We start from the raw sequence: 22571 nt of genomic DNA, 5'->3' as shown, positions 1-22571 counted from the left end.
TGAGTGACAGCACAAGTGTGCGGGGCGAGCCTGGCGAGGGAGTGATAATGTGTGCGGGGGCGAAGCTGGGCGGGGCGTGGGGCTGAGTGACAGCACGTGTGTGGGGCGGGGCGTGGGGGGCCGAGTTACAGCATATGGGCGGGGCGTGGGGGCGGCTGAGTTACAGCAAGTGTGTAGGGCGGGGCGTGGGGGCTGAGTGACAGCACATGGGCGGGGCGGGGGGCGGGGGGGGGGGGCGGCTGAGTTACAGCACGTGTGACTGACAGCATGTGTCCGGGGGCGGAGCAGGGGTCGGGCACCGTCCCAGGCTGGATGCGGGGCTCCAGGAAGGAAGCTGTCAGAAAGGCAGCGGTGGGTGGGGGCTGGGGACTAGGGTGGATTCCCTCATTCATTCTGAGCACCAGGCACACTCTTGCCTCAGTGCCTTTGCACCGGCCGGCCATGCCCTCGCCAGGACTGCCCGTCCGGCTCTCCCCAAGGCCAGCCACTCGCTGCCTTGAGGGCTTGGATCACATTTGCTGTGTCCCTTTACTGTCTCCCGCTCTGGGGTGGAGCCCCCCAGGGCAGGTTGTCCACTGCTGACCCCCAGGGCTAGCACACAGGAAGGACAGGCACAGACCTGGCCCGGTGCCCAGCTCTACCCGCCCCTTCCTTCCTCCTCGGTTGGCAGTTACTTGGTTGGTAACTACCTGGTGGAAGGGGGAGGCTATCTCTCCCCTCCAAGCCCCTGCACTCCTGGGCGGCCTGTGGCTCAGAACCAGGGGAGGGCGGGGAGGGAGGGGGCGGCCCTGCGGACCTCGAGCCGTCTTCTGGGCAGGGAAGTGGGGAGTGTCCTCTCCGAGAGCCGGTCTTCTCTGCAGCAGGAGCAGGCACGGGGGCCTCTGCTCTCCTCTCCAGATTGCGGGGCAGCTGAGCAGGCGCAGCACCATCTGTGCCCTAGGCCTGCTTGGAAGGAGGCCAGGCTGCCGGGGATAGGGGTGAGGGCAGGGGCTCCAGCAGAGACTGTGTCCCTGGCACTCACCGTTCCAAGGTGGGGGTGGAGGGCGGGAGACCCTTCCAGCTGCAGGCTCTGAGGCCCTGGGGCTGAGCAGCTCCTGGAGGCCACTGTCCTGCCTCTGAGGTCAGACGCCAAACCCGGGTGGAGGAGCCCTCTGAATGTTTTTGGGTTTCTGCCCCCTGAACGGGTAGAGGGTGAAGTAGACGGGGGGGGGGGCTCAGCTAGGCCATCCCTCCTCTTGGCCATCTGTATCCCCCTCAACAACCTCCCGGGTGCGGGGGTGCTCCAAGGGGGAGGGTAAGCTGGGTCTGGTCATGGGAGAGCCCGGAGAGCAGGAGGGATCCCTGGGGGAGGGGCGTGGTCCCCAGGCTGGTTAGGACCCCCCCCCACAGCCTCGCCCCCCAGTCTCGTGCCCGGGCAGCCGGGGCTGGGGACGCAGAAGCCTGGGGTCCAGTCTGGCTCTGGGCCCTGCGCAGGAAGCTCTCTCCGCTGACCTCTTGTGTCTGAGCCCCGAGGTCCCGTCCGGTGCTGGTCCACCCCAGGCTGCAAGGGCCAGTTGGCCTTCCTTGCCTGTGGACCGGCTCCTCCAGAAGAGCCCTTTTTCCTGGTGGACTCAAGGCGACGGACCCTCCAGGCGCCCCCTCCGCTTACCAGGCCGCCAACCCCAGGGTTCAACCCTTCACCACCAGCGGACCCTCCCTCGGGTCCTGTGCGAGTGGGAGGGGCCTGAGGTGCGGGTCCTGCCGCCCAGCCCAGTCGGGCCATGACCGCCCCTCCCTGGGTGGCCTCCTCTGTCTGTGGTGGGACACGGTTGGGCACCTGTGAGCTGGGAGGAGGGCAGTGGCTCCACTGGACCAGGGTAGGATTGTGGGGGAGCGTTGGGTGAGGGGGTGTGGGGTGCGGGAGGGGGCGTTCCAGCCCTGGAGGTTCATCCACCCATCTAGGGATTTTCAACTTTCTCTTGATAAAAGGGGGTACCGAGACTTTCAGCAGAGAAGTGAAGCTGTTATAACTTTAGAAATAAAGTGCAGTTACATTAGAACAATACCGTAATTGTAGTGTAATAAGAATCATTATGGGGACCCCCCTGGCGGTCCAGTGGTTAAGAATCGGCCTTCCAATGCAGGGGACGTGGGTTCGATCCCTGGTCGGGGAACTAAGATCCCACGTGCTGCGGGGTAACTAAGCCTGTGCGCCACAACGAGAGAGAAGCCCGCATGCCACAACTAAGACCTGACACAGCCAAAAATAAATAAATATTAAAAAAGAATTATCCGTAAAAGTATGCAGGTTTAGATAAAATTGCACACAAATACACCCCCAGTAAGGCCCAGTGTTTAGTCCCCATAGTCCTATGAAGCAGGGGCCTCTGTCCATGTGCAGGTGAGGACACTGTGGCCTAGCAGGCATAGCAGGGATGGCCTCCCTGAACCTGTGAAAACGTCACGTTCCTTGACAGAGGGACCCTGAGGTGGGGAGGGGGTCCTGGATTGTCTGGACCAGCCTAACCTATTCACAGGAGCCCTTAAGAGCAGAGAACGTGCTATCCCTTAAACAGTCAGCTGGAGCCAGAGAAATGCAGCAAGAGAGGAAACCAGAGAGATTTCAGGTGCCAGGTGGACAGACACGTGGGTGCAGGAGTGGGAGACCCACAGCCAGCGGAAATGGGGCCCTCAGTCCTACAACCCTGAGGAGGCTGAGTCTGCCAAGGACCTGGATGAGTTTGAAGAAAGTTGTCCCCTGAGCTCCAGGTAAGAGCCAGCCCGGCCGACACAGAGCCTTCACCCCATGTGACCGGGAACAGACGACTCGGTAGAGCCCACTCAGACGACTGACCTAAAGAAACAGTGAGGGGCTTCCCTGGTGGCGCAGCGGTTAAGAATCCGCCTGCCAATGCAGGGGACACGGGTTCGAGCCGTGGTCTGGGAAGATCCCACATGCTGCGGAGCAACTAAGCCCATGCGCCACAGCTACTGAGCCTGCGCTCTAGAGCCCACGTGCCACAACTACTGAAGCCCGCGTGCCTAGAGCCCGTGCTCTGCAATGAGAAGCCACTGCAATGAGAAGCCCGCGCACCGCAATAAAGATCCAACGCAGCCAAAAAAAAAAAAGAAACAGTGAGATAAAGTTGTGCTGTTTCAGCCGCTAAGTCTGCAGTAACTGTTCTGGCGGTGTAGCCGGGTGTGCACCTGGGCCGCTCGGCTGGTATTCAGCAGGCATTTGCTCGCTGGGCTCACTGGGATAATCGCATGACCCCACGCCCCAGCATAGCCCACCCGGGGCTCCCACGCACACGTCCATTGTGCAAGCGAGGGTCAGCTAGCGTCGTGTGGCCAGGGGACGGCCAGGTGAACGCAACTTCTCGGGCTGCACGAAGGGGTGTCCGCCTGCCCGCCCGGGGTTCAGGCTCCCGTGTTCAGGATGGGACACAGAAGGGAGGGAGCAGAATGCCTGGGGGTTCAGGAGGACCGAACAGGAAGGACGTGACCCAGACACGAGGCATTGGCCTGGGCGGAGCACAGGTTCCTCGTAGATATGAACTGGGTACCTGTGCTCATCCGGGTGGAGGTGCCCAGTGGGCAGCCGCGGGTAACCACAGTCAAGGGTAGCAGTGTGCTCCGGGAGGCCCAGGCACTGATCTCACCCCACACGTGGCCCGTCCCTCTGGGGCCTCATTTTACCAGGCAAGGACCCAGAGGCCAAGGTGACACGGCCAATACAGGTGAGGCCTGGCCAGGAGCCTGGGCAACCGGCTTCAGGGCCCACGCCCTTTCCAAGTTCAAGCCTGGTCTGGAGGTCAGGAGAGAGGCTGGGTGGAGGCAGACACTCCCCCACAACCTCTCCCTCCCCTCCTCCCCACTCCCATCCCTCCCTCCTTCCGCAGTTCCCCTGTGCCAGGCCCCTTCCAGGCCCTGGGGCATCAGCCCTCATAAGTCTGCCCTCCCAGGGGAATCAGGCACCGACAGACCCTAATGTGATGAAGCGGCACGAGCGGGGGTCCTCAGTGGAGGCAGGCAAACGTGGGGCGGATCTGGAGGGGCCCTGAATCCCCGCCTGGCCCCCATGGCTTGGATGGAGCAATGGGGCCCTGCAGAGGGTTTCCTGTCCCTTAAATGGGTCCCAGGGTCAGAGGGGATGGTGGGGTGGGCTGGAGCGTGGGGAGTGCAGAGTGTCACTGCCTGGGTCCTCTGGTGGCCAGGGCACAGCCAGGCGGGGCCTCCCAGGACAGCAGAGGTCTGGGCGGCTGCTGTCAGGTTTGGGGGCCTTGCCTGTTCAGCAGCCCAGTGATGGCCCCCCCCACCACCACCACGGAACAGTCATCCTCAAACTAAGCTTCTAAAGTCTTGGGTGCTCAAAAATACGGATGGACAGACAGACAGATGGACAGAGATAGAAGAGAAGCTGGGGGTACCGGCGGCCCCCACCGGCCCGGCGGCCATGAGAACCGGAAGCCGGGCTGGAGGGCCTGGGTCGGCAGACTCTGTCCCAGCCTCCCCCAGGGCTGTCCCTGAGCTCCAAGCCCCCACGTGCTGGGGCCGGGGTCCCTTCCTGCCCAGCAGCCCTGACACGGGGGATGGAGGGTCCCGCCAGGCACCGGAGCCTCAGGAGACCAGGGGTCCTAGCGGCTCCCGCCATGCCCGGAGGTACCAGCAGAGGGCAGTGTGGCTCCAGGGAAGGCCGGGCGGAGGCAGTGGTCTGGTCCTCCCACGTGCTGGCCCTGAGGTCTGGGGGCATGGCCTCGGCCAGGTGGCACCTTCGTTGGCCGAGCCAGGCTGCCCCGCCGGAATCCCGAGTTCCTGAGGGCCGTCCAGGCCCCGGGCCACGGCGAGGACCCGCGAGGTTCAGGGGCGCAGGCCTGGCCACACTGACGGGGGTTCAGGCAGGGCAGAAAACAGAGGTCTCTGGGCTCGGGTGGTCAAGCTTTAAGGCAATTTGTAAGCATAACTGTCACCCCAGAGGGTGGCTTTCATGGAAAAACCCACTGCGGTAAAAACCTTCACCAACGTGGGCTGGGGCCAGGGCACCCAGGCACGCATGCACCCCAAGACTCTGGGGCAGGGATGTAGGCCCCCGTCCTGCTCATTCCAGGGTCTCAGGGTGCTGAGGACCAGTAGAGGAGGCTGTGCCGGCTGTGCCTGAGCTGGGATCAGGGAGGGCAGGCACAGGCCCTGCGGCGGGTGCGAGAGCCCCACAGGGCGTGCACACCAGCCTGGGCCTCCATCATCACCCACTCACCAGCGTCTTCACTCCCAGCTGGCCTGGGGGGCAGCCTGTGCCCGTGGCCCGGCAGTAGCTGGTGGAGCAGGGCATGCGGGAACGTCGTCGGGGAGGCCCGCGGAGCTGCCTGGGACCTGGCAGCTCTCGGTTTGGATTTGGGGCTCCTGGGGCCGTAGGAGAGGCCTCAGTGAGCCTGTGTCCTGCACACAAATCACGTCACAGCCCTCATGCGCCAAGTCACATCTGCACCCTGGTGCATGGCCCGGGCTGGGGAGGGTCCTTGTCTGGAAGAACCTGGGGTGATGGGCTCCGGGCAAATGAGGCCGCCCAGGGGCTGGTCTTTCCTGGTCTGGGGGGAGGGGAGGGGAGGCAGGGGGCTGTCTCCCGGCACTGCTGGCTCCTGGGGGCTGCAGGACAACCGCCCCCGTCATCTGCCTCATGGCTCTTCCCATGCGGCCCAGAGATGCCACCAACACAGCTGCTCCTTGGCACCTCCCCAATCAGAGTGGGTGAGAGCTGGGAGGGGTGGAGGGGTGCTGGCAGGGGAGGGGGACATGTGTGGCCCCAGGGGGGCTCCAGAAGGAACGTGTCCCCAAGCCCGCCCAGGCAGCGCAGCCCCTGCCCATTCCCCAGCCCGCCGCACTGGGCACCAGCACCACTGTCTCTCAATCAGCATCAAGGGAGCTGGTGACAAATTTGGGAGCAAACAATCCCAAGCAGACGCATAAATCACGTTAATGGCCGTTCAAATTAGATCAGGCGCTGTAACAGACACGCTGCTGCCTCTCCGCTCCCCTCCACCCCTGTGGGCGGGGGAGGCGCACTCAGCAGGCACCGCCCACGCGCAGGCTCTCCTGGGCCTGCCTTGCGTCCCTCTCCAGGGACCGGCTGAGGAGGAAGATGCGGGCTGGGGGGCTCAGGAGCCTGGGCCCTTCCTGCCGGCCTTTCTCCTCCAGACAGAGGGCCTGGGCAGCACGGCCAGGGAGAGGCCTGCACAGGCCGGGGGCTGGCGGGCCGGGCCTCGCCCAGCCTGCGGCCTCCTCGCTTCTCTGGGGAGAATCGCACGTTTCAGCCACTCTCCTTGGCCCTAATGCCCGGATCTCTAATGAACGCTGGGAGCTTGTGCGCACCTGGCAGGTGCCCCCGAGCCCCCGCTCCTCCCCCCACGCTCTCCATCCAGGCTGCTGAGCTGGAACCCCGACCTTCCAGACTCGAGTGCGCTCTGGCTCCCCCTCTGGCCAGTCCTCTCCCCTGCGACCTTTCCAGAAGTGCTCTGGCCCTGCCCCTGCCCCAGGCCCTAGGGGCTCTGTCCTGGGGGCGTGGGAGTGAGGCAGACACTTACTGGCCTTGAGGACAAAGAAGATCTTTCCTGCACGGAGGAGCAGCGCCGCATCTTATGCCCAGACAGCCTGTCATTCGAGAGTGAGAAAAAGTAGAGACTCACCTCCACGCTGAGCGGCGGTTACTGAAGCAACTACTGCGGAGAATTAGTCATTAAAATGAAATCCGTTGAGCCAAGAAGTTGATCAAATGTCAGTAAATTTAATGATTGACCGTGAAAACAAAGCCTATTAATTTTTGTGTCCAAAACAAAACAAAACCGAAATGCTACAGAAATATCAAGGCCGCGGAGGAGGAACTTCCCTGGCGGTCCACTGGTTAAGACTCCAAGCTCTCACTGCAGGGGGCGCAGGGTCGATACCTGGTCGGGGAACGAAGATCCGACATGCTGCATGGCATGACCAAAAAATAAATAAATAAAGATTAAAAAAAAAAAAAAAAAAAAAGATGGCAGAGGAGCAGGTATTGGGAGCCTCATCCCAGCCGTAGGGGAGCCCCGTGCTGCATTACTGTGAACAACTTAGACTTTATAGCAAGTATCTAAACGTTTTAAGGCGCTCGAAGAACAGAAATTTAGTTTATAATTTCCAAATAAGCAAAGAGAAAAGAGTACAGAATTTTTTAATTTTATTTTTTAAAGTCTTTACGGAATTTGTTACAATATTGCTCCTGTTTTATGTTTTGGGTTTTGGGCCATGAGGCATGTGGGATCTTAGCTCCCCAACCAGGGCTCGAACCCGCACCCCCTGCATTGGATGGCGAAGTCTTAACCACCGGACCGCTAGGAAAGTCCCAAGAAGTTTATCAATACAATGAAAGAGAAGGCAAAACAACAAACGCCATATCCCTAAGGTGGTGGCAGAAAATGCAAATGGGGATTGTAGAAATAAGTCTAAAGACATCAATAATCATAATAAATGGACTACATTTGCTCACTAAAGGAGAGACAGAGGGACTTCTGTCGCAGTGGTTAAGAATCCGCCTGGTGGCGCAGTGGTTAAGAATCCGCCTGCCAATGCAGGGGACACGGGTTCGAGCCCTGGTCCAGGAAGATCCCACATGCCACGGAGCAACTAAGCCCGTGTGCCACAACTACTGAGCCTGCGCTCTAGAGTCCGCGAGCCACAATTACTGAGCAAATGCGCCACAACTACTGAGTCTGCGCTCTACAGCCCACAAGCCACAACCACTGAGCCTGTGTGCTACAACTACTGAAGCCCACGCACCTAGAGCCTGTGCTCCACAACAAGAGAAGTCACCACAATGAGAAGCCCGCACACTGCAACGAAGAGTAGCCCCCGCTCGCCGCAACTAGAGAAAGCCCGCGTGCAGCAACAAAGACCCAACGCAGCCAGAAATAATAAATAAATAAATTTTTTTAAAAAAAGGAGAGACAGGAGTTAAAAACACCAGATCCAGCTGTGCTGCTCACAAGAGACAGTAAAGCCACATGGGGGGTGGGGTGGGAGGGGGATGAAGGAACCCAGGGATGGACCATTTAAATACCAACCCCAGGGACTTCCCTGGTGGCGCAGTGGTTGGGAATCCGCCTGTCAATGCAGGGGACACGGGTTTGAGCCCTGGTCTGGGAAGATCCCACATACCATGGAGCAAATAAAGCCCATGCGCCACAACTACTGAGCCTGCACTCTAGAGCCCACAAGCCACAACTACTGAGCCCACGCACCACAACTACTGAAGCATGCATTCCTAGAGCACGTGTGCCACAACAAGAGAAGCCACCGCAATGAGAAGCCCGCGCACTGCAACGAAGAGTAGCCCCCGCTTGCTGCGACTAGAGAAAGCCCGCGTGCAGCAACAAAGACCCAACGCAGCCAGAGATAAATAAATAAAATAATTAATTATAAATAAATAAATAAATACCAACCCCAGAAGCCGGATAGCAGTACTGATCTCAGAGAACATGTGATTTAACAGGAAAACGCAAATAACAATCCATCAGAATAGATAATAATAAGGTATAACCGGGGCCTGGGCACCTAGAACTGGAATATCAAAGGAAGAGCTGCCTCCTGAGGAAAGAAAAGCCGCTGTGTAGGGGCACAGGAGGGCCCCAAGTTCCAAAGCTCTGGAACCCCTTGGCCAGTGGGGAAACAGGGAGCAGACAATGTGCTCCAATCACCCCCGGCTTAAGAAATTAAGTCAAAGAAGAAAGGATCCAGAGTTTGGAGCCGGGTGAGGACGGGGCTGCCCAGGCGGGCGTTAGGAGAACAGCTAGGTGGAGGCCCGTGAGGGCAGGCCCAGCCAGCCACCAGGAAAGGAGAAGCTAAACAAAAGGGTACTTTAACCAGATGCACAGGCAAGATTGATAAGGGACTGTGCAAATAAACCTGAAACCTGGATGAAGTGCACGGTTTTACACAAGATCCCAGGTCATCAAATGGAAGTAACGAGTTTGAATAAACCAGTAACCACTGAAGAGCCCAAATTGGTCACCAAAGACAGCCCGGCCCGAGGAGGCTGCCGGCCCTGAGGGTCCCAGGGCCCACCTCCACCTCCACCTCCTTCCGAGCCCTAAGTAAGATGGGCCCAGTCCCACATCCAAACGCCCCCGTGAGAAGCGTGTCGGGATTCAGAGTTTTTCAGATGTTTGGCACACGGAAAGCAGCCCTTTCCCCCCTTTCCTGTTTGCCCACTTCTGTCCCCTCTACCCTTAAAAGAACCTAATTATAGGAATGAGATCACCAGGCAACTGAAAGTAACTCCTGACTTGTGCTCTCCTGAACGCACACCTCGCCTTGTCTACTGCGCTGATTCTTTTCCTAGATGAAAAGAAGTAAGAATGAAGAAGTCAGCAGTGAAAGAATGTCCAGCTCTCTACCCCAGCAGCCCCCTTAGCAATCCTGCAGGAGACCACACGGGCAAGAGAACGTGTGAAGAGTCAGCCAGCCTGCTCGCAATGAAGGAGGCAGAGCCAACCTCCTGTCACCCCGTCACCCTGCCTCCACCCCCGCTGTTACCGAACTCCAGTCCCCGTGCCTGACGCACAGTGACGATACCAAACCGTCGGAGTTTGGAGCAGAGAAAGGTTTGCTACAGGGCTGGTGGGTGGCTCATGCCCTGAAAGGCCTCCAACTCCTGGAAAGCTTTCGGCAGAGCCCTCTTATGGGAAAGGTGAGAAAGGGGCGTGGGTAGTTGTTGCAGACTTCTTGGTGTCAGATCCTTTGTTCTTTTATGTTTTGTTTTTGTTTTTTTAACATCTTTATTGGAGTATAATTGCTTTACAATGCTGTGTTAGTTTCTGCTTTATAACAAAGTGAATCAGTTATACATATACATATGTTCCCATATCTCTTCCCTCTTGCGTCTCCCTCCCTCCCACCCTCCCTATCCCACCCCTCTAGGTGGTCACAAAGCACCGAGCTGATCTCCCTGTGCTATGCGGCTGCTTCCCACTAGCTATCTATTTTACGTTTGGTAGTGTATATATGTCCATGCCACTCTCTCACTTCGCCCCAGCTTACCCTTCCCCCTCCCTGTGTCCTCAAGTCCATTCTCTAGTAGGTCTGTGTCTTTATTCCCGTCTTACCCCTAGGTTCTTCGTGACCTTTTCTTTTTTCTTACATCCCATATATATGTGTTAGCATACGGTATTTGTTTTTCTCTTTCTGACTTACTTCACTCTGTATGACAGACTCTAGGTCCATCCACGTCACTACAAATAACTCAATTTCGTTTCTTTTTGTAGCTGAGTAATATTTCATTGTATATATGTGCCACATCTTCTTTATCCATTCATCCGGTGATGGACACTTAGGTTGCTTCCACGTCCTGGCTATCATAAATAGAGGTGCAGTGAGCACTGTGGTACATGACTCTTTTTGAATTATGGTTTTCTCAGGGTATATGCCCAGTAGAGGGATTGCTGGGTCACATGGTAGCTCTATTTGTAGTTTTCTAAGGAACCTCCATGCTGTTCTCCAGAGTGGCTGTATCTATTTACATTCCCACCAGCAGTGCAAGAGGGTTCCCTTTTCTCCACACCCTCTCCAGTATTTACTGTTTCTAGGTTTTTTGATGATGGCCATTCTGACTGGTGTGAGGTGATACCTCACTGTAGTTTTGATTTGCAGGTCCTTTGTTCTTGAGGTTAGGTCACAGTCAGGTCACGATGATCCTGTAAATCCCCACCAAACAAATGGTACTCCCTGTTCTGACAAGAAGAAGGGAAGGTCCCAAGGCTCAACTTTCACCCTCTGAGGTCCAGGTCCGGGCTAAGAAACGGCGGTCCCTGCGGGGACGTGGTTGCCCTGCCCTGGAGCGTCTGTCCAGCACCCAGCCTGGGTCCTCCCGCCAGTGCCCAGGCTGAAGAGGCAGATCTCAGCTGGCGGCACCCTCAGGGCCGGGTCCCCAGACCCTGCCCAGCCGTCATCACTGAGGGAGCCAGGCGCCCAGGACCCAGCCGGCCCTCAGGCTCCTCGGGCCGCCCAAACGGGGGTTGGGGGGGAGGGTGCCAGGTCCCACGGGCTGAGACCCATGCAGACTGCCGCTGCCATTAGGTCGCAGAGGCGGGGATGGCGGAGAGGTTCACGGCCGCCTCAAGGCCTCCGCCCCGCCAGTGGGCGGCCTTGGCGAGGGCTCTGGAGCCCTGCAGGGCACACCCCCAGCCTGTTCCCAGGCCCTCAGCTCACCCGCCAGCCGCCAGCCCGAGGCCGGAGGGTCTGGAGAGCCCCGGAGAGAAGGCCGCCATCCGCCTCTTACCTCGCTCTGCACCGGAGGACCACCGCCCCGCCGACCGCCGGCCTAGCGGGACCTCTAACCACCGCTCTAAACAGCCCGCGTTAGCGGTCTCGCGGGAACCGTTGCCTAGTAACTAGGGTTGCGCGGTAAAGGCGCGCAGCAATGGCCGCGTGCTGAGGGCTGCGCGTTATTGCACTCCTGCCTCTCTCCACGGGGGTGACACTGGGCCTGCGTAGGGGGCCAGGACGTGGACAACTCTGGGGGCCTCACGGGTGGGCCCAGCATCCGAGGGCGTCTGGGGGACCTCAGGCACTGGCAGAGGCAGGCCCGGCTCCCTTGGGACAGCCCTGCTGTTGTGGCGTCCACGCTCCTGACCAGCCCTGGGGTGGGCTCTCTGTCCGGGGACACTGGTCCGGGCCTCCCGGAGATGGGCTGTCGTCGCCCGTGGGGGCTGGGCTCCCCCCTCCTCCTCGCCGCGCCCTCCCTGGGCTCCGCCCCCTCACAGCACAGGGTCCAGCGGGCAGCTGCCCACCTTGGCTCCCCCGGGGAGCTCAGGCCTCCGTCCTCGGGCGGAGCCCTGAGGGGGCAGCAGCCTCACGTCACAGAACAGGGGGCGGGGCGGGGGGTGGCGCAGGGGGCGCGTGGGCCCTGAGGTGTCGCGGTGTCAGCCTTGCCATTTCTGTGGCCGTTTCAAGCCCGCCCGACCCCCGGGGTCTCCTCAGCGGGCCCTCTGCGCATCCCACGTGGATGCTGAGCTCTGGTGAATAAATGCAGGCAGACGGCAGCAGAGCCTTGAACACCCGGCAGGTTTATGTCCGGAGGGAGGGACGTGGCAGGTGCGGACCCTCCACCGCGGGCCTTCCCCCTGCCCCCGAGGGAGCGGCGTCCGAGGAGCAGCCCCTGCCAGGCGCCCTTATCTTCCTGCTGCCTCTCAACATGTCCACTCCCGCTGTGCCCAGGAGGCCCTCCAAGCGAGATCCAAGCACTACGGGTTTGACAGAGCCCAGGGTGCCCGCCCCCGGCTTTGGTTTGGGAGTCGAGCGCAGGGCAACACGGAGCCGCCAGGCTGAGGCATTTCCAGCCCCGGGAACTTTCCCAAAGCCTCGGGACCTTCAGCCTTGCTGGCTTAGCAAGTGGGGCTCTGTCTGTCTCGAGGGCCAGGCCAGGGCCCCCGCCAGGCTGGGCTGGACCCACGTGAGGAGCGACAGAGGATGAACCTGGCCCGAGGGCGCCGAGGAGGCAGGGCGGGCAGGGGCCAGGCCACGTTCTGCATCCTGAGGGGCGAGGTCTAAGAGCCTGTCAGCGACCCAGCCCGGTCTTGCTCTCGGTCAAAGATGGCCGTTATTCTTCGTAACGTGGTTTGTACAGACGATAGCAGAAGGCAGATGACGGCGTGAACGTTTTCAGGAATCACATTTTCAGTATCAAGACAGACACAGAGTCCAACCAGTGGGATGAAGTAAAGATCTGGGGACGTGGGAACTGATTCTTCCCAGGAGCTCGCGGTCCCCAGGTCCCAGGACACGAGGACAGCAGGAGCCACAGTGTCCGGTGCTGCCCTGAGAGTACTGGGCTGTGGGCCAGCGCCAAACAGGCGGGTGACCAGTGCGTGTCCAGGGCTCGGGCAGGAGGGCGCTGGGGTGGACGTTCCTCCGAGCAAACGCCGTGCCCAGGGCCAGTCTCGTGGAGTCACAGGTCACGCGCACAGGGTGGGGGAGCAGCCCTGGCCCCCACGTGCTGCCCACCAGGTCCTCGGCTCTGTCCTGGCTTCTGCCCATCCTCCCCACGACACCAGGGCCTCCAAGGGTGCCTCTGCCCTTGGCTGAGGAGGGCAGGGAGCCTGGGGGCCGGGCAGCAGGGCCGGGTGGGGGCGGTCTGGGAAGGAGAGGGAGACATCCAAAGGCCAAAGGGGGCAGGGGGTGTCGTGGAGGGAGCAGCACAGGGGAGGGGATGGGGGTCAAGGAGAGCAGCTGCGGGGCCATTCGTGCTCAGCCTCTGGCTACTGCACTTTGGACTCTGTATGAGGTCTGTGGGGCCCGGGCTGCGGCCTCGACAAGGAACACTGGCCCCAGAGCCCAATACTGGCCCCCTGGCCCGTCCCAGAGTGGTGCCGACCCCTGGTCCAGGAGGCCCCCTCTGGGGGCCGAGGGTCCTCTGGTCACATGAGCTGCATCCCTGGCCCTGAAGCCTAGAGAGCCTCTGCCAGGGCCACGGATGCCGGACACCCCAGCAAGGCACTCGTGTGGTGGGAAACGCCCTCCCCTGGACGCCCAGGACCATCGTCCGAGTCCACCAGAGAGACCCCCACCCTGTGCACCGTGCACACGCGTGCAGACCGGGCCCTCCCTGTGCCGTGGGCAGGGACCACGCAGGCCCTGGGAAGGAGCGCAGGACAGGTGTCTGCTTCTCTGTGGAGCCTTTATTGAGTTTCCAGGGAGACCTGCTTTCCCCGTGACACCTCCAGACCTGCAGGGACCTGGGGGGCGGGGACTGCAGAGCACATGGAGCTGTGTGGTGTGCCGTGGCCACGAGGCCGGGACAGAGGGCACGAGGCGGTTTCCTTCCGGTCAGGCGTGGCCAGGCGGGAAGCCGGCTCACTGGCGCCCGGTCTTGGGGGCAGCCCAGTCGCGCGGGTAGAGCTGCCGGACAAGGTCTTGCTTGTTGACCTTCCCCATCTGGTTCCGCGGGATCTCCTCCACCAGCAGGAGTTCCGAGGGCACCGCGTATGGGGCCAGGACACCTCTGCAGAGACAGGCCAGGCCTGAGGGCAGGAGCCACGGGCGCGGGTGGGGCCTCCGCAGCAGGTCGGGGCCTGGTCCTGGGCATGGAGACGCCCCTCTGCCCACTGGGGGAGAGGGTGAGCCTCACCCAGGGCCAGGCCTCCCGAGACCCCGCCCCTGAGCCCCTGAGCTGGAAAGAACTGGTCCTACCTCGCGGTCCATTCACTGCAGCCCTGGCCAGACAGCTGGGGGAGGTGGGTGGGCACCTCACAGACCCCTGGGTGCCATGACCACACACGCCGGCTGGAGCCACCCTCCCACCCCAGAGCCTGGTGCCCAAGCAGTAGGAGTGGCCGTCTGGGTCCAGCAGCTGGCCTGCAGCCGCACCCCCAAGAGGAGCACCGTTAGACAATGCGCCCTCCTGTGAACGGCCACGTGGTGGGCCCAGCCCCAGGCAGCTCTGCACACCACGCCCAGGCTTCTCCTGAGCAGAGCTACCTGCTCCTTGCTCGAGGGCCGCACATGGGGCCCTTCAATAAGGAACCAGCAGGTGCATAGGATGCCGCCTGGGGTTGTGGGGAGAGGGGCCACCCATCGTGGCCTCCTGGCCCACAAAGGCCCTGCGCTCTGTGGCTGCTGCCAGTGACGCAGACAGCGGGGCATCGGGCAGTGGGGCTCTGGACAGCAGCACCGCGAAGTCTGCTCGGGGCCCGCAGGAGTAGGGACAGCCTTGGCCACTCAGGACGTGTGCAGCAAAGGGCCGGCGAGGGCGGGCAGAGAAACCCCGTCCCTTGGCCTCAGTAGCTGGTGCCTGCATCCACCTGCCCACAGATGGAGAGAAACGCTGTTACCTCGGGGCAGCTCTGGCGCAAATCGCCTGCTCCGGGCCAAAGGTCACGGAGGTTCCACCAGGGACACCCGCTCCCCGCCCCCCGCGGCACAGCACCGCCTCCCAGGCGGCACCCACCTCCTCTCCGCCCACCAGCGTGGAGCGGGTCAAGGGGCAGCCGCAAGGATGCAGGCCCTGCGTGAAGAGTAGGTGAGGCGGGAGTGGAGCACGAAGGAAAAGGAAACCCCGTCTGTCTAGAATCCCAAACCCAGAGAAGGTCTCCTTCAAGGATGAAGATGAAGTTAAAGGCTTCAGACACAGGAGCTTGGGGTCCCCAGCAGCTGACCCACTCCCCACACTTGAGGGTCTGTGGTGGGAGGGGCCGCCATGGGGGGAGAGTGCCAGACAGGATACGTGTCATCTTCCTTATTAGCGAATCCTCCTTAAGAGATAACCGTTTGAACAAAAAGTGTTCAAGCACATAGCGTGGGCCTTGTAACGACATAAAAGTAAAAGGTAGGACGACAGAGCACAGGCGGGGTGGGGTCACAGCAAAGGCAGGACACACAGCCGGAAGCCTAACTCACGGCCACCACGAAGAAGCAGAAGCTGAGGACGTAGAGGGACGCACTCTAAAGCCTGCAGACCCGCGGATTCTGAGAACAAACCCTGTTCTCCTACGAGGGGCGTCAGCTTAGCAACTGGTCTCATAGGAAACTGTCAGAGCAGCTCCCAGGCCAAGTGAGGCCCTGGGCAGGAGCACAGCAGGGCTGAGTGGTTTGTTACAGAGCCAGCTTCCCTGTGGGAAAAGCCCCGTGGGCAGCGGCGGCCTCAGCTCCACCGCTCAGCCCCGTGGGGAAGGGAGGTGGCCCGGGGGCCCAGCAACATCTCCCCTCCACGGTCTGATCGGACGGCAGCGCCTGCGCCATCTGGACACCGGATTTCTGAATTATCCCTGGGGTGTAAGCCCCACGTGGGCCACTGCAACTGGACAGTTTGGTGGGCGGGCCACGTCCCAGACCGGGAACGTGGTGCTGCCACCGAGCCCAGAGGCCACGCCGGCCCCTCCAAGTGTCACGGTGCCTGAGCTGGGGCGGGGGTGCCAGCCTCCCCCAACTCCACTAGGAGCACAGCACAGGGTCTGCAGGAGGACGTAGGACAGACCTTTGCTTGGGGGTCTTGTAAGATTCAAGAATCTTCAGAAATGAAAAAAATGGCAGCAAAAGGGAAGACATTATTTAAAAAAAAAAAAAACCCTTTAAAAAAGACCCCCAAATGGCAACGAACAGGACACAGAAAGAAAGAGCAGCTTCACTGAGCCAACGTCTGGAAACCTCAGAGTGAGGCCCCTCCCCCACTCCCCCCCATGAGGGGGCGGAGCCGGCCCTGCGCTCTGAAAGGAAGGTCCCTGCCCTCCCTCCAGAGAGTGGGCAGCCGCGGGGTCACTGTCCAGTGACCGCCCCATGGGAGGACACAAAGCCCAGGGAACCGGCCGCGTGGAGACTGCAGGCTGACCACCCGCCCCAGGCCCGCCCTGCTGGGAGCATCTCCCCAGGGACCCAAAGCCTCAGCACACAGCACGGCGCCGCCCCAGCCGGGGTCTCAGGCCCACAGCCGGCAGCACGGGCCCCTGCGGTGAGGGGACAACGGGAGCCCCGGGCGTGAAGGAGCAGGTTTGAGGGCCGAGAGACCTGCTCTCAGCACAGGATGGCAGGTTCTTTCTTTTAACAAAGCAACTGTTTAACCAAAGCGGCAAAGCCGACTAGAATCTTCTTCGTGCCTTTGTGAAACTGCAAAGTTCCAACTGTGATTTTGCAAATCCAGGGGAATCTAATCGCCCAGCTGTGCTGCCCTGATAAACAAGGATTCCTCCTGTTTGTGAAATCACGGTGGCTGAGCCACAAGTATCTTCCGTGCAGAGGAGGAGGGGGTGTGGGGAGAGAGGCCAGAAGGAGGGACCTCTTGGATCTAAAATAAAGGCCTTGGGGATGTAACTCACAGCTCCTTTCTGAGCTCTGGCCTGGGGCCAGCAGCGGGCACCCAGGGGCCCGTGTGATGCCCTGTGCTTAGCACGTGCTTCGGGCCCAGCAGCGCCCCGAGCCTGCTCAGCCCACGCCCCGGGGTCCCATCGGGATGGCTCTGAGCTCAGCTCCTGGGAACGGACCTTCCTTGACAAGGTTCCTCCTACACCCAGGAGGGGACGCACTCACTCACCATGGGACCCCGTCCACCTCTGACCCGGCCTCGGAAGCTTACACCTGAGTCAGGGGTCGGGGTCCTACATCTGCTCCCATCGTCACGACACAGCTTCCCCGGGGCCCTTTGCACGCGCGTATGAGTGTGCGTGTGCATGTATGTGTGTGCGCGTATGCGTGTGTGTGCATGTGTGTGTGGTGTGGGGGGCGCAGCTCCTACAGGACCACGTCACCTGGCCCTCAGCCCCCAGCCCGAGACCCCGCCCACCCGCCCGGCCCTCACCTGGCCCACTCTTTGAGCTCCCTGTGGGACAGCGAGTGTCCCTCTTGAAGGGTCACCACTGCGGTGACCCGCTGGCCCCACGTCACGTCTGGAACTCCGATCACAGCCACGTCTGCGGAGAAAGAAGAGGGTGGGGGACCTCAGAAGCACAGGAGGACGAGCACCACAGGCTGCAGGGCAGCGGGCACCTGCGGGAAACACCTGGGACCCGCCGCCCCAGAGAAGCCCGCCTAGTGGCCAGAGACAGGGGATACGGAGTCTCTGAGGGGCCAGGACGGCCCAGGACGCCACCACTCCTGAGCACGGGGTCCCGGCCTGCACCTGGCCAGCCTGGACCCAGGCGGAGGGCGGGGGAGCAGGCCGACTGTGGGGAGGGGTGGGGAGGGGATGGGAGGCAGGCCCTGGTGCTGTGCCCCCTCAGCACAGGTCAGGTCCCCGTTTTGTCAACAACACACACACAGAAAGACACATCTGGACTGGTCCCAAGACAGCCCGGGTGGCCGAGTGCAGCTGTGTCATCCAAAGGTCAGGGTCCGGGCACCTGGCCGCTCACCCGTGATGCTGGGATGGGCCAGCAGGAGCCGCTCCACCTCCAGGGCGCTGACCTTGTAGCCGCCACTCTTGATGATGTCCACGGACGTGCGGCCGCGGATCCAGTAGTTGCCGTCCTTGAACACAGCTGTGTCACCTGGGGAGAGGCTCGGGTCAGCGGGAGGCACCTGGCTCGGCCGCAGTGGGTGCTGCACACGCACGTGAGTGCCACCCTCCCCGGCACGTGTGGGCCCCGCGTCTGGGAGCATCAACACCTTTCTGGGACAAGGCAGCAAGCACCAGGCAGACGGCTGGGACCTCGCGTGACGCCGACGCCAGACGCCTCCGTGGCCCTGCCACTAGGCAGGTGGCGGCCTCCCACAGGGACGGGCAGGACCCCCGTGAAACAGCCCAGGACCACGGAGGCAGGAAAGAAGAGCTTCAGGGCCTCCCTGGGGTCCTGGCCACAGCAGGGCCACAGCAGGCCCTTTCCCAACAGGGCTCTGGACCATACGCAATGTCACACGGGGGTCTGGCAGGAGGGAGGGACCCCGAGGGACCCCGCCCCCCCACCCGGCATGCTCAGCGCCGGGGCTTCCCCACCCACTTCTCCTGGACGTGGTCCTGGCGGGAGCCCTGCCCAGCTAAGGACCCACGCGGTCCCACCTCAGGAGGCGCTAGAGACCTGAGTGGGGGGCGATGAGCTCAGTGAGGGCCGGGGCCGCACGCCAGACAGGGCATTGCGGTCGGGGAGGTGGGGCTGAGCGTGAGCGGGCACACACACGTGTGCACGGACACGTGGGGACGCCCACCGTGCACTCTGAGAGCGGCGCTGACGCTTCACCGTCTGCTCTCACACACCCCATGCTGCACACGGGTGATTAGCTGGAATAAATCATCAATACTTCATGACACATCACACCGCCCAGCGCAGGAGGGCCATCCGTCAGCTCGCACTCCTGGCGGCCTGCCACGCGGGGCGCCCCAGCCTACGAACGAGACGGACGGCACTGGCTGGCTGTGATGCAGCAGGAGCTGGGCTCCTGCCGGTGTGGGGCCTCCTGCCTGATGCGAAGCAGAAGGAACGAGAGGCACTGTGGTCTCCGGACAGAGGGATGGAGCAGGTGGCCGGCTGGTGGGCAAGGATGCAGGCGTGGAGTAAAAGGCGGGCCGCAGGGACAGGACGCAGTCTGCCCCCATCCCATGAGGCCCACCGGGGCCCCTCTCCCATTCCTGCTGTGCGGCCCCGGCTCCAGCCATGTCCCCTCCACACTGGACAGCCACTGGGTCTCCCGACGGCTTCCCAACCACTGGACACCAACCCCTTAAATGCACCCAATGGCCCAGACAGGCCTCCGCCGGCCAGAGACCCAGCGGTGTTGGGGGTGGGGGTCACTGCCCTGCCCTGGTCCTGCCAGGGATGCCCCCATTGCCCATACCAAGGCCGACATTGCTTCGGGGCCTCTGGCCATGTCGCCTGCACCCTCTTCGCTCTGTGTGACACCAACTTAAGTCAGGGTGAGAGCTCCCCACGGCTGCACCCACACGCCCTACGGCAGGGCCCCCAGCCACGGCCTTCACCCCAGGGGTGCTCACACCCGCTACCCCATCTGCGGCATCTGGTTCTCCATCTGCCCGATCCCCTTCGCTGTCCCTCTGCTCAGACATCACTTCTGTGGCATCTCCAGGTGCCCCTCCCCGCGCACCAGCTCACAGTTACAGCGGCTTCCTTGCACTGTCTCCTGTCACCAGCTCTTACACTGACCCTCATCCAGCCTGATGAAGAGCAGTGAGAATTAGGATCTTCTCTGAGAAAAGCCAGGCACCGCAGCGGTAGGGATGGCGCTGAGGACACACGGACACTGTCCCGGGCGAGGTCTGGGGGTCTGTGTGCCGAGTGAGGAAAAGCCCCGCGGGAGAGCCCTGCTGCTTCCCGGGACCACCGTCAGGCAGGGTTGCCGACAGATGTCAACACCACCCTGGACTACCCGGTGGCCTCAGTGTGATCACACACGTCCTTGTGAGGGGTGGGGGCAGAGGGATATTCGAGACACAGAAGACCCAGGAGGGACCCCGCGGAGACGGAGGGAGGAGGCCCCAGCGGCTTTGTGCCCCTCACACGTGGCTGTGCAGGAGGCCAAGGAAGACGCTAGAAGGAAGACGAAGACACGACAACCTCCCAGAGCGGAAGCCTCGCCTGAGCACACAGCTTGGTTCTCTCCCTCTCGGAGTGAAATCAACAGCAACTGTCGTTTTCGAGGCCCAAAGCCGCGCGCAGGGAGACAGGAGAGGGCACGACAGTGAGCGGACTGGCGGCCGGGAAGCAAGCGGACAGACCCCGCGGGCGGAGGGAGGCTGTGTGAGGCGGGTTATGGCCAGGGTGGCAGGCGCCCTGCGGGAGGTGGCGAGGGCGGGCCGAGCGAGGAACAGCGGCACCGGCCCCCAGCGCACGGCCGCAGGTCCTTCTCTGCGGACGGAGGAGGGTGGACGGCGACACGGGAGTCCACGGGCCCTGAGCAGCGGTGGCTGGGCCTCCCCACCCCCTCTTCCTGCTCCCAGCCCCCGGACCCCTGCTGGGCATCAGAGGGGAGAAAATCAGCCATCAACCCCCGGAATTACAAGACGTGGTCTCCAGAGCCCCTAGGGTGCATGGCCTGTCGACTTCAGGGCTCCCAGGGCAAAGGGAAGATTCTCTAGGACCTCAAGAGGGGAAAGGTCATGATGCGCCAGGAATAACGCAGCTGCAGCCAGCAGCACACGTGGAGGCCTGACAGCAGTAAAGACAATTTCTAGCCCAGACTCCTGTACCCGGCCCAGCCAGGACGAAGACGCTGGCAGACACGAGCTCTCCTGAGCTCACCTCCCACCCACCCAGCCTCAGGAGGCTCCTGGGGAACGTGGCCGACGAGGAGAAAGGAGGCCGGTGGGAGCTGTGCACTGGCGTGGGTGGCAAGCACAGGGGGGGTCTCCCAGGAGGACTGGAGGCCAGAACAGATGAGCCCTCCTGCCTCGGGAAACACTGCGGCTCCCACGTGGCTCAACCCTGAACGGTGTGTCCACAGGCATCTGGCAGCCTCCAGGTAGCCAAGATGGGCACGGCTGGGGTACGAGGGCCATGCAGCCTTCTTCCCAAACCAGACAGACCACTGGAGTCTTCCAGCTGTGCACGTGGGGCCTTGATAAAAACAAAGACCTTCTGCCCAGAGGCCTGAGGCCGACCAGGGTAGACGCAGCGGCCAAAAGGCAGCGTAGGGACTTCCCTGGCAGTCCGGTAGTTACGACTCTGCACTCCCAATGCAGGGGGCCCAGGTTTGATCCCTGGTTGGGGAACTAGATCCCACATGCCGAAACTAAAGATCCTGCACGCCACAACTAAGACCTGGTGCAGCCAAACAAACAAACAAACAAAACAAACCCAGAAAAACAAACAACAACAAAAAACAAAGGGCAAGGCAGAGGACCAGCAAGAGCACGCAGGATGGGGACACGCCGTCCGCACAGAAGCCACTCCAGGTGGCTCGGAGACTTAACTCCAACAAAGCCGGGCGTTTCAGAAGAACATGGAGGAAAAGCTCTTGACGACCGCTGGGGAACAAAGGGACGACCAGCAGACAGGCCCGCAACACAGCCCCAGCCTCCTGTTCACAGGGCGCCTCCACACAGAGCCCAAGCCCCGCGGGGCAGGGGGAGGGCCGGCGGGATCGGCAGCCTGACCACACCACATGGCCTGGGGGGCCTGGGGGCCCTGCCCAGGGCTCTGGTCGTACGCGGTCAGCAGACGTGAAGGGGTCGACCACCTCCAGCTACATGTGCTGTCACACCCCTAACACGAAGCACTGGGCGCCCTCCTTTCAACATGCTGCCTGATTCCTAACTATTGTTGGTCAAAATAAAAGCACTGCTTTCTGGAGAACCACATCAGAGCTCAGTGTGGCTCAGAGTGAGCGGCTGGGCAAGAGGACGGAGCTCACGCCCAGGTCCACCCTGGGGCCTTCGTCACATGACAACTGGAAAGATTTTATACTTCTCGTCCGTGTTTGTAAGGGAACGAAGCTTACTGAGGAAACACTGGCAGAGAGAAAACAAAGGGACAGATGACAATCACAGAGACAGCAGCTAGCGTCTGTGCTTGGCGGTGCAAACCCGCATGACGGCCACACACACACACACACACACACACACACACACGTGTGTGGTGCACGCCAGCAGGGGCTCCCTCAGGCCAGGATCGCTCGAGTCGTGGTTGCAAAAGGCTCACGATCCTCTGTGGTCTGGATGCACCACGAGGCACCCACAAGCCCAGCGCAGAACAACGGACTCCAATTTCCCACTTTATAAACATCGTATGTGTCCCCCCGCACCCGGTTTCCTTTGAACAGATTCCCAGGAGCCCTCCTGACACACAACCCGCCCGCGGGTGCCAAGCACCTGCCTCACAGCACCAAGTGTCAACTTCGGAAGAATCTCTGCCAGTTTGGTGAAAGGAGACTGTTTCCATACTTGCTCTTTCACCACAAGGAAGTAAAACGTTTTCCGTATTTTTATGTCCAATTGCACTTCCTCTCGATCTGCCCGTGGCCGTGGCTCGTTTTTCCTACTGGGGCTACTGGGCTCAAGGGACCCACTCCCTCAGCCCCAGTTGGCCCTCACTGACTTCTCGGTGGACTCCATGTTCCACCGAGGCTGCAGACCTCGGCCACATGTGCACCCAGGGCTCTCTTGTTTCCTGCTAGGGAGTCTTTTTTTCTTATATAAA

The 22571-nt window shown here is 61.4% G+C and overlaps 1 protein-coding gene across 8 annotated transcripts in view; it reads right to left on the bottom strand.

The window, feature by feature from the left end:
- Window positions 1-9923: 9923 nt before the first annotated feature.
- ACSF3 (acyl-CoA synthetase family member 3) overlaps window positions 9924-22571 on the bottom strand; it is a 61576-nt gene continuing 48928 nt past the window's right edge. For 2 of the 8 annotated variants that reach the window (XM_089903432.1, XM_089903433.1), the window contains 3 exons: window positions 17838-17972; window positions 17285-17396; window positions 9924-14102 (listed from right to left, as the gene is read on the bottom strand). In XM_089903432.1, coding sequence (XP_089759558.1) covers window positions 12947-14102; window positions 17285-17396; window positions 17838-17972 — 1403 coding nt within the window. In that variant the 3' untranslated portion in view covers window positions 9924-12946. The other 6 variants (XM_089903430.1, XM_089903429.1, XM_089903431.1 and 3 more) reach the window with 5 other exon arrangements.

The sequence above is a fragment of the Delphinapterus leucas genome, chromosome 20 (genome assembly GCF_059928025.1).
Source record: "Delphinapterus leucas isolate spDelLeu-1000000601 "Yukka" chromosome 20, BTC_Dleu_Yukka2, whole genome shotgun sequence".
NCBI classification, from domain to species: Eukaryota; Metazoa; Chordata; class Mammalia; order Artiodactyla; family Monodontidae; genus Delphinapterus; species Delphinapterus leucas.
The sequence above is the reverse complement of the archived record's forward strand: the minus strand, read 5'-3'. Positions and strand labels throughout refer to the sequence as shown.